Source organism: Bemisia tabaci, chromosome 1, assembly GCF_918797505.1.
Source record: "Bemisia tabaci chromosome 1, PGI_BMITA_v3".
In the NCBI taxonomy this organism is placed as follows: domain Eukaryota; kingdom Metazoa; phylum Arthropoda; class Insecta; order Hemiptera; family Aleyrodidae; genus Bemisia; species Bemisia tabaci.
Genome location: NC_092793.1, coordinates 72,009,213 through 72,020,919, shown reverse-complemented (window position 1 = coordinate 72,020,919; position 11,707 = coordinate 72,009,213). Strand labels below are relative to the sequence as shown.

The window sequence follows — 11,707 nt, the reverse complement described above, 5'->3', positions numbered from 1 at the left end:
AGGATCACAATGAAAATCGCACAAAATTATTTTTTGCGAGACACGCAGTAAAAATGACACCCCCCCCCCCCCCCCGATCTAAAATGAGATTGAAGGTAGGCGACGTCAAGACTGGAGATACGAAATCTTTGCTCCCCCCCCACCCCCGCAGTTTCATGAGGTCTAGAGAGAACCTCAGCTTGGAGTGCGAAATCTTCGAGGAGATCGGATAACAGCTTCATGAGTAGAGGAAAAGGGGATTTTCGTCACAAGCGATTGAATAAGGTATGCAAAATAATAAAAAAAAAGACACTGGCCAGAGATACCGCAGTGGCGTTAGTCACTTGGCCTCTTGAAACATTATAGCGCCGCTAGGGAGTAGTGAACCACTTACGTAATAACCGCTGAACATGCCGCACGCATTATGTAACTGAAAGTTGTGTTGGATCCTTTCATCCTGTAGTAGCGAACTCCTTGCAGTGCAGTCGGAAATTGAAACTTTCGTGATACAGTGTTTTTGACGCGTTTGAATGTAATAAAAAACTAACCCTCCTCCTCTGAGCGCTGTACCTGATTCTTCCGTTCGGTTTCAACTTCAGGAAAGCAGGTAGGTGCGGCTGTCGTTCATATCTGGACGATTTTCTGCCCATACAACAAAAATACTAAAAATTTGAATGTATAAACCGCGTTATGCGACTTAAAACAACTCTTATGCAACATTAGAGACTTCGAACCAATATGATTTAAATATTGTAGTATTAAAAATATTTATTATTATTCTGCTGCAAATCCCGTAAATGCCGGAATGCAGAGACTTCGAACCAATATGATTTAAATATTGTAGTATTAAACATATTTATTATTATTCTGCTGCAAATCCCGTAAATGCCGGCATAGACTTGCGAGTACTTAACAAAACATTTTTTCGCATGGTAAGTAAGTATTGAATGCATTAATTTTGCTGTTCATTCATTTATATTTGTTTATCATTATCATTATGTACTTACCACTGCCAGTTATCTTCGATTTATTCATATGAAAATAATTAGGCGACTTCTTACTTTAATTTTTAACAATTAAGTTAACATTTTTTTTTACTGTGCATATGAGTGCATAGATATACTACATACATAAAAAACGCTTTTAAAACCGCTCTCTGGTGCTCTGATCTTAATTCTGTGGTTTCTTTTCGCAACTAGCATAAAACGTTCTTAACGTTTGCAGGTAGAAAAATAAAATTTAAATAGATACAATACAATAAAAAAGGCGTGTCAAGTTCATTTAGAAATTAAGGCGGAACCGTACGCCTGTGCCTTCAACCTCCATCCACCACCTTCCGATTACTATAGCAGCCAGCGGAGTATAAAACGCCTTCATGCGACTATTCTTGTCATGAGATGTCTGTGTTGCCTAGAGAAAAATTGAAGGCGCTTTTGTCGTCCTCGTTTCTTTAGCAGTTTATGACCGCTGCGCGCTGTGGCCGATGCGACGAGCGGCGCCATAATGCGGTGTGCCTTTAGAAGTCACCGGAAAAATGTTGCTCAGTGGGCTGATTATTAAAACTAATAGACAAAGCTATAAACAAAGGAGACAAAGGGAAAATGGAGCTATCCTATTGGTTGAAACGAGTGGTTGTTGTATACTGACGGAGAGAATGATGGACTAACTATAGAGTCCCTCGTGAGTCACCGTTAGTTAGTCTATTGCTTACCTCCTTTGTCTATCGCAACCACCCATTCCCACCCATAGAATCGCTCCATTTCCTCTCCGTTCATAGCTTTGTCTATCAATTTCAGAAATAAACCCGAAAATGAGGAAAGATACATCGAAGAAAAAGGGTGGCAAAATCTGCAGGTGATCATTTAGAGTCATACTTAAAAAGTATGGCGCAAACACCTAAGTTCCAGGGATTTTTTTAATGCACGCTTTACTTCAGAGGTAGACATGATCAATATGTTGAAGTGATAGACGAAACTTTGAGCTGACGTCTGTGGAGCAATCGTGAGACATTGATCTACGTCGTTTTGGTAGGGTTTGATCAGAATCCCTGCCGATTCAAAACATAATTAAAAGGGGAATACGAGTATATAACAGGAATCCTGACTTTTAAACATTGTTGACATGGTGAAGGTGCAGTATAATGAACAACACGAGTAGAGAATAAACATCTCACGAAGCCTCGATATAAAAGCACAAAATGATTTTCTGATGTTTTTTTTCTTCCTGGGGCTCGTGCATGTTTTCAAAATTCTGAATCGTGAACATTTTGATACATCAACAAAAAAGCGACTAATCGGAATAAATTAGTTAACCTCTGTAAGTCGCGTCTTGTAAGTTGTAACATTTAGTCATTCTTTTTAATTTCTCACAGTTACCTCCGCTTTCGACAAGACACGTGTGGTGAATCGATTCTTCAAATCTGCAGGGGAGATTAGATTGTGAAGCTCTACAACCAAAGTAATATGATACTTATTCGAAATTTGGGCTCTCGAGAGGTAAATATATACCCACTCAAAGTTTCTGTTCGAAACTATGAGTGATTAAAAACTGAACGTACGATTTTCATGGTTGAATGGGGCTAGGGAAAGCACGAGAGTTTTCAACGGTCAATCAAACAAGTAAAAGCAGCCTGTGCGCCTTCAATTTTTTGCTTATGCAACAGATTGGTCTACTGAGTAGGAATAGTTGCATCTCTCAGGCGTTACCATCAACACTGCATCCGCGTCATTGCGCGCCTCGCCGCCGCACAGTGGATCGAGTCAATAGGAGAGGTCGGAAAAAATTTAGAAACTTTAAACGCTTATAACCCGTTTATACAAAACTTTGAGGTTCTAAAGGTGGTTCCATTGGTTTTCTCGTAAAATTATCTTCTCGGAGCGCCCCTTAAAATTTAAAATGTGACGAAATAAACATCAAAATTTGCAGTTTTAGTCAAAAATTTTATGTCCGACGTCTCTAATTAACTCGATCCACCGTGCGTTGCGGCGAGGAACCGAGCAAACATACACACCACCACCACCCCCCCCCCCCCTCCCTAGTAAGTTTACACATTTTTTGTAAGCCAATGGATGCGGCTTAAAACACTACTTTTAATGAATTTCTAATTGGATTTTTTTCCCCCGCCAACGGAAAATCTCATTTCATAATGAAACTGTACTTCCTGATGTTTTCAGAGATGTCAATGTCTTCAAAATCGTCTCAATTCTTGAGAAAATTTGCATCAAAAGAAACGAAGAGATCAATTTCAATGACTTGTTCACTTGCTTCTGAAAGGCAATTTTCTCTGAATGGAGTCTTTCCACCCTTACCGACACCTTTTGATCAGAACGAAAATGTAGATTTTGATGCGTTACGAAAAAACCTGTCACTATGGGAAAAAATCCCATTCAAAGGTGAGAAAATTTAAAGTATTTTAATATGATAAATGAGTGAAAGAGTGATACAAATGAGACTTTAAGACAAGGAGAGTGCACTTGAAAAATTTTTTGCTCGTAAATAAAAATACATATTAGAACTTTTGAAAATTCAGATTAGAAATGTAAGGCGCTCATCATAAATTTACCAGTATTTCTTTGAAAAGAAGGTATTTTCTCTTTCCTCCTCTTTTCGGTGGTGTGGCGTATTACTTAGTCAAACCGAGGATTGGATTTCACGATCATAATACGTTTTTTGAGAATCATCTGTGAATGATGACGGGCCTAGATGACCATTCGCTCTGCCATTACAATGTGGTTATTTAGTTGTGAACATACCCTGGTAAAAATTGGCAGTAGGATCTTCCTGGTAAAAATTGGCAGTAGAATCTGCGTTCCAAAATACCATAAACCTACAGCCGGCTGTAAGATTTCCAATAGCTTCTATAGTCGGCAACACAATTTCTTATAGCCTTTTATAGCCGATGGCGATTAAGCAACAGCCTGGCGATAAAGTGTATGCTAAACGTTACTAATTACGGATGCTAGGACTTGCTAGTTTATGGACTGCCGCTCTCTTTTTGGGCAGTAGTATCTTGATTTATTTTGCGAGGAAAGCTCCGTTCTTTTGAAGGATGCCTGCCATTCCTAATATGTTGGAGCGCCTTCAATTTCGTATGATACTGTGCAATACCTCTGGTGTGAAATAGTTGCTTCAAGCGCCGTGGTACGCTGCGGCGCGGCGCGGCGGGCGGGCAGCCAGCTCGAAACGCGCATTGGCGCCTACAAACCTAACAGGGATACTTCACGCATTGCGCAATGCGTGAAGTATCCCTGTTAGGTTTGTAGGCGCCAGTGCGCCGCCACTCCGCTTTGTGCTAGGCTCTAATATTTAATCTCGTGGAGTCAGCGTTTTTCAACTTTGAAATGTTTGCACACTCTGTATGGATTATTCTCATTTTAATTGATAAAAAAAAAAAAAAAATATGTAGTAAAAGGAAAATATAATGTGAGTTTTTTAAATATTACAGTGATTCCGTACAAACTTAAGGATTTACAAAGCACACAAATTTCTACACAATTTCTTATAGCCTTTTATAGCCGATGGCGATAAAGCTACAACCAGGCGATAGGAACTAGAATTATATAGCCCGGCTATATAATTATTTATCGCTTCGCACTATGATTTTCTTCGCTTTCTACAGCCAGTTATATGATTTTCTATCGCCTTCTATAGCCGGCTATAAAAATTCCTGCGGTATTTTGAAACGCAGCTCCTATTGCAAATTTTTACCAGGGTAAACAAGACGTCTCACACAAATAACCCCTAAACTTTTAAACAAAATATGAAAGCGACAAGCATCTCATCACAAAGTGATATCTACTACTAATGCTTTCTAATTTTTTCCTCAGGTTACATGGTCGGAGGCTCAAACAGCGAGCTTCCATTCGTGAGCCCTGCCGAGAGATTGTCGATAGTTAAAGAAGCGCGGAAAGTTATCTCAGATGACAAGCTTCTCATTGGAGGCTCCACATGTGAATGTAAGGACACTCTTGGTTTTGTTTTCTGGTTATTTTTTCAAAGATATTAAGGGGCTGTTTTTTAAATTACGTAACGCTTTGGGGGCTGGGTGGGGGTGGGTCTTCCATATAATTTAGTGGCCGAGCATGAAAAGGGGTGTCAAGCTCAGTGTTAACACGCAACAGTGGATCTCAACTTTTTCCCCTTTTCTTTTCAAGTTTTATATGCTGGTTTATTTTAAAAGTCTTATTCTTTCTTGTCTTTTAAAACAAAATGCCTTCTAATTTACAGAATGCTCTCCCGTTTTTTCAGTGAGATTTCTGACGAGTTGTGTTTGTAAAAGGGGGGAGAGGGTCGAGGCAAATATTACTTAATTATTTTGGGGTGTCTAGACCCGCGTTAAAATCGCGTTAAAAGGGGTGGGTGGGTGTCAAAAAATCCGAAAAATCGCGTCGCGTAATTTAGGGACATTCTTGCCATCTGAATTTTTATGTTGAGTCTTACTAACTCAGGCAGGCCTTTCAAGTCGTAGGATTCCTCAATATACTTTCCACTGTTTTTCTCCTATAAAAGAAGCCTGGACTTCATGGAGCCTACAAAGCAGATCCTATGATGGATTGCCAAAGTTCTTTAAACTGATGATGATGAAAATAGTACATGTAAAATCTAAACCGCCTTGTTTGATAAATTCCTACATTTTTTCAACGATTCTCGGAAGTTACGAAAATAGGAACGTCATTTTAGCCGAATCTTGGCATAGACGGCATGGCGGCGCAAGTAAGTGGATAAGGGACCTGCTTCTCCTCTCCAGAAAATGTTGCAAGAAAGAAAAGCTAAATGACTTGAGCTATCACTTTTGTCTCTGTTTCATATGCAGCAACAAAGGCTACTTGTGAGCTGAGTGAGGCCATGGCAAAAGAGGGCGCAGATGGAGTCCTAGTTTTGTTGCCATTCTACTTTAAATCCAGAATGAATGTGAGTTTAATGCCTTACCTACTTATCTCGAGTATTTTTAATTTTTTTCGCAACCTACTACATTGCACCTGCCCTATTATGGGGCACAGATATTGCAATAAATTGCAATATTAGGGTAAAAGTATTGCTAGGTACCTGAATCTGAGTGTTTAATATTTAATAAAAATCTACTGATTGAAGGAACACTTCTTATTGAAATTTATTTAAATAAAATTATGGATGAATTATAGTTTTTCCACTGCAATGCAAACTACGCTTCTTTCCGACGCATGGAAATCATCTTGCTGACTTCTTAAAATCGCCACTTACTGACCAAATCGTGTAAACATATTGCAATCTTTCAATATTATAATTTGCACTGTGCTACCTGGGCGAGGAATTTGCGGAATAGAGGTTGGTGAACATTTCAAACAATGATTCATAATGAGATTTTTTTTTCTGACAGGAAGCTGCAATCTTAGATCATTACACAACAGTGGCAGACAAGAGTCCTGTACCAGTGGTTATCTACAACATGCCAATCGTGACAGGAATAGATATCCCGATCTCCGTTTTGACTAAACTATCATCACATCCCAACATCTTGGGGGTGAAAGATGGTGATGTGAGTATTGGTTTATCTGTATTTTACATTTCTCAAGTGATCATTTGCATTCGTAAAATGTCTTTCGTCGATTAATTATCGGATGGGAGAAGCCATCAACACATTAGACTTGACTAAGAGATTTTAGCACATCTTTTTAAACGGTCTGTGGTAATATTTATGGGCGATCGCGTTTCCGAATTTTTACGATTTTATTAGTGATAAAATTACAAATAGGAAAATATCCTAATAAAGTTACAATGGTAGCACATATTTCAGTTGTGCTTGCATGTTGCCTACCCGCTTTAATCAAGGTGCTGAACAGGGCCGGATTTACCTACTTGCCGCCCATGGGCCGCCTGTATTTTGCCGCCCATTTACGTTTTTAAAAACCCCGAATTTACGTTGTTACGAATTCGTAACGCTATGCCATAGATAGTTAACTTCCGCCGCCGCGCCGCGCTGACCGGGTGAAGTATTCGTACAGTCGTGTAGGCGGCACTATGCGTTTCACGCCAACCGCTAATGACCGCACTGTGTTTGACGCAATGCGTGAAGTATTCATGCAGTCTTGTAGGCGCTATGCGTTTCACGTCGACCGCTAATGACCGCACTGTTTTTGACGCAATGCGTGAAGTATTCATGCAGTCTTGTAGGCGCTAATATGTGTTACATGCCGACCGCCGCGCGCGCCGAGGGCTTCTCCTTTTCATCTCAAGTCCTTGTTATCATTGCTCTCTGCGCCGCACTGCTCTAGGCCAAATTTTGGTTTGGTTTCTCTCTTAACTCGACTAATTAAAGGTACTGTCTCTTGTATCACCGAAAGACGACAAAATTAGAAATTACTATACTCTCAGGAAATGAGAGATTTTGTCGCTTCTTTTCGTTTGTAATTTTTTTCTGAATCCGATTTTTTTTATACCTACATTTAAAAAAATTGCAAAATTTGCCGCCTCCGCCTAAATTTGCCGCCATGGGCCGCGGCCCATGTGGCCACCCCCTAAATCGGCCCTGGTGCTGAAATTATCTCAACCGCGGATGTTTACTAGGATGCAGTTGCCAAATATAATGTTGCACGTTGCCTATCCTCTCTGTTTTGGGCGCAGGTTTCACCTGAAATCGTCACCTTCCGGCCAAAGCATCACAAGCGCCATGAAACGTTTAAAAGTTTCCGCCGCCATTTTATTTTTTTTACAAAGAAATTCTTGGTTGAATCCGTTTGAAAATTTCACAGAATTTTATTGGTAGCACAAAAATAAAATCATCAGTGAAATTTTCGGACAGCTTCGGCCAACAATTTCTCTGTAAAAAAATAAATGGCGGCGGACATTTTTGAACGTCGCATGGCGCTTGTAATACTTTGGCCGGAAGGTGATGAAAGAATCATTGCAACAGCAGAATCTGACAAATGTTGGGTTAGAATTTCAACTTTATGGCAACTCTAGAGACCCCTCCAGCCGCTACGCTGCCGTTCTGGACAGACTTCATACATACATTTTACAGTAGCCAGATTCCGTTTAACAATACTTTTTATCAATAGAAAAGTTTAGAATAGATGCCTTTCTTTGAAATTTACAGAAAGAGGGACGAGAATAAATGTTCCAACTCAGTTTGTGTTAATCATTTGCATCTTTCATTAGAAAATCAATTTCTGAAAAACTTTCCGTCGCAGCTATTTCAAATCAGAAACTAGGTGTATTTATCTGTCAAAGAGGTTCATTACAACGAAATAATTTAGGGAGAAAACCCCAATTTTTCAAGATTTTTGGTAATATGGTGATGTAATAGCACATAGGAGTTAAATGATATCGAAAAAAGCTTACAAGTTTTCGTGTGTTCCTTGCCGAGACTGCGCAGAGTTGGCAAAACAACCGCGCGCAATTATTCGTGCTCCCAAGTCGCTTATGTTGCCATCGCACAAATTGAAGGCGAACTCGACCGCATGAGAGACGCGCACAACGGGGAAACAATTAACGTGTGTTCCTTACCAGGAATATGTGCAGAAAAGACTTTGAATAGTTAATGGGGCGCTACATAGTTTTAGAGATGCTTAAAAAGGATATTTAACTTTTGTACCTACATTACCTACAATACATGATAAGTTTAAAATGGTTTCAGGTTGTGAAACTTGCTGGAATAAAGCTGGCGACAGAGGGCCAAAAATTTGAAATTCTTGCAGGCTCTGCAGGGTATTTACTTCCAGGGATTTTAGCAGGTAAGCGAATGCGTCATTCAGGAGAATCCGTTGAAATATTCTGCAAAGTATATTAAGGTAGATCTAATATGTAAATTTTTGTGGTTTCATGGATGTATCAGATCGTATTTCTTATGAAACATGACACAAAAATACAAGATGGAGATTTTGTCGAATTCACATTGCTTCCTCTCATTAAACAGCTGCATAACGTCTCCCGGTTTCCCCTCTCCTCCCCTATTTTACGGTAAAAGTGGGCCAAACTGAGTTAAGACTGCTTTATACGAAACAAATCACGCTTATGCTAACTTTGGAGTTGGACTCCTTGAATGCCAAGGGAGGCCCCTCCCAAAGGAGTGGGCTCCTTGGATGTTAGGTGGAGCACCCCTGGAGACTGGGCTTATTTTAGTCCAGGTGGGGCACCCCAAGAGGTTTTGTTCTAAAAAAAAACACGTATCACAATGCCGACATTCGTACTCTGTTGCCTGGGCCGATGAATTGCCTTCAATTAGCCGGCTATGCAAAATGACTGTCGTGACGCACGAATAGTGGTATCAGAATTTCTCATTAAGATTACACAGTTGGTTGAAGGCGCTCTCCTGTATCGTATCTGAGTGGCCCTGTGCAACGATGTTGACCAAAAATGTTCAGAGTTTTGGAGTCTTCAATCGAGCCGTATTTTTGAATAATGCCCGGAGAACGTTATTTTTCGTTCTAAATATTTTTTGTCGGTAAGTCTCATTTCATACGGCATTTCTGTCGTATTTTCTAACAGTTCGAGAAATTCTAAAGTCCTGATGGAGTCTGAAAAAGCATCTTATTTTTGCTATCCTCATGAATTATTACTCTTCTACTAACAATAAAGAGGAATTTAGACAGTTTTTTTTTATTCTCCTGGAAAATCGTGTTTTCCGAGATACGCACTGCTGCACTTCCACCATCGATTGTAATTTAAAGATTTTTTCATGTATAGGATGCGTTGGAGGAATAAACGGCCTTGCGGTTGTTTTCGGGGAAGCTGTTTGTCAACTACACCAACTGGCTATGTCTAGACAGTATGAAAAAGCAATAGAATTGCAGATGAAGCTAATTCAACCGGACTTAATGGTGAGAAAGTCTTCCTTTAGTTACCTAAAGAAAGAGGAATGTCACACTTTATTACTGAGTATAACTGCTTTCCTTGGACTAAGTTGTCATTTTACTGTAGCTGAAATTCGCCTCTATCTCATCGCAGCATTCTCACCATCAAATATCAATATTGGTGAGAAACTTCCTACCAATGAAAAAAGAGAAAAAATCTAATGAAGCTCGCTACATTGTGACAAAAGCAGCGTTCACATTGCGCATTAACTGTCATACCAAGCCGCAGTCACCTCGAATATTGCCTTCAAAGACTTAGATAGGCAACTTAAAAGCAGCAGCAATACAATGATGACTGCAGTACTTAGATCGCTATTTGGATGCCGTGGCCAGTTCTGTGATGAAGACTTGTGGCAGTGTTACCAGATGAAGCTGACAAATCAGCACTTTTCCCCATTGGAACATATTGCAAAAGCTGGCAACTTTGCTCGTCATTGTTGAAACTTGTTGTATGAATTATAATGAATAATAATATTTTTTTTCCAGTTAATGCGGGAATATGGAGTTCCTGGATTAAAAGCAGCTATGGATATTCTAGGATATTACGGAGGACCCCCAAGAAAACCTCTACAACCCATAAAAGAGGCTGACCATGGAAGAATAAGGGAATGTCTCATAAAGTCAGGATTCTTCAAATTATAGAGCAAAAATGGAAAATCGCCAAGTTACAGCTCAAGAAAATTTAGAGCAGAGTGTTCTTCCTTTTTTTGGCCCTCATATCTACATCAAGAGGAAAAAATTGTTTGAGCTGTGGTCCAACCTTCAATCCACAATATTCTTGGTAGCTACTTGCTTTCCACCCGGTTCATTACACTTATGATGGACATTCTAATATTTGATACCACTCTAACTTTGTTGCTATGGGCTGAAGGGTGTGACATGAATACATGAGCTCCTACATGAATATGGGAATATTTTATCTGATAAAAGATCAGCCAAGAAAGAAATCATTTGAGTTCCCCACTGGTATTGAAAGTACGACACAACTGAGCAAGAAAGAAAATGAGCTTAGCTGCGAAAAAAGGTGAATTAACTTGTTTGACCTTTAAAACGATTTTCAGGTGATATGATGAATGAGTATTGAATTAGTCCCTCAAGTTGTTGACACTGACTGGATAGATTGTTAGGTTACTAGCCTGTCAGCTACTGAGGTACATTAAGGTCAGATGATTATACTTGCTGTACATATCTTTAAGAATAAAAGTTTGTCCATTCAGTAAAGTATAATTGTTTCATTTTTCTTTACAGTTTTATGCTCAATGCACAGATAAGTTTCAGTTCAATATTTCATGGTGCTGACATAAGTTATAGGATAGAATTAATTCACTTAAAAAACAATTGCACTTTGTACACATACTGTTGTTCTACATGGTTCTTGTCTTCTTTCAGAAATGCCTAACTTTAAGTGGGTTTGTCGTATAAAGTTTCTAATTCTTATAGAATCGGTAAAAGTTTGTGGTAGTTTTTCAAAATATTCCTCTTCTGACAATTTGAAAGAAAATGTTGAGGTCTCAAAAGCTCTGCTCAACTTTAGCTTTGAAGTGATTTTAAGTGATCGAGGGACCTGATGTATGTCTTTGAGAAGTAATAATATCCTAATGTGCAAGTTAATGCAAGAAACTGATTTATAACGTAGAGCAGCATTAATGTCCGATCGTATGACATCAAATTTGTGAATATGCATTGAAAATTTACACAGGAGACTACATAAACAGTTGTTGCTCACTGACTTAACGTGTTAGAGTGCAATTTTACGATCCTACTTCTCATTTACAAATTGGAGGAAACAGACGTCCCTCGTCTATTTTTGGTAATTTTCAGTATAAATTTTCAATGAATCCTCATAAACTTGATATCATACCACTCTATATTGATACTGCTACACATTATGAATCAGTTTT

At 39.1% G+C, this 11,707-nt stretch overlaps 1 protein-coding gene across 2 annotated transcripts; it reads left to right on the top strand.

Annotated features, from left to right (window-relative positions):
* Positions 1 to 359: 359 nt before the first annotated feature.
* LOC109033146 (4-hydroxy-2-oxoglutarate aldolase, mitochondrial) lies at positions 360 to 11,027 on the top strand. Of its 2 annotated transcripts, none has more exons than XM_072306121.1 (8): positions 360 to 590; positions 3,153 to 3,371; positions 4,806 to 4,934; positions 5,792 to 5,889; positions 6,335 to 6,493; positions 8,591 to 8,687; positions 9,640 to 9,773; positions 10,293 to 11,027. In XM_072306121.1, the coding sequence occupies exons 2-8, from the start codon at positions 3,155 to 3,157 to the stop codon at positions 10,446 to 10,448; spliced, it is 990 nt and encodes a 329-aa protein (XP_072162222.1). In that variant the 5' UTR covers positions 360 to 590; positions 3,153 to 3,154; the 3' UTR covers positions 10,449 to 11,027. The 2 variants fall into 2 exon arrangements, with proteins under 2 accessions (XP_072162222.1, XP_018901153.2); XM_019045608.2 differs by having other exon boundaries at positions 362 to 586.
* The last annotated feature ends 680 nt before the right edge of the window (positions 11,028 to 11,707 follow it).

Bases quoted from the DNA above. Each gene is read 5' to 3' on its own strand.
- LOC109033146 (XM_072306121.1), top strand. From the start codon at position 3,155: ATGTCAATGTCTTCAAAATCGTCTCAATTCTTGAGAAAATTTGCATCA. The intron at 4,935-5,791 runs GTAAGGACACTC...TTTCATATGCAG, and splicing joins TGGAGGCTCCACATGTGAAT to CAACAAAGGCTACTTGTGAG. The intron at 9,774-10,292 runs GTGAGAAAGTCT...TTTTTTTTCCAG, and splicing joins TAATTCAACCGGACTTAATG to TTAATGCGGGAATATGGAGT.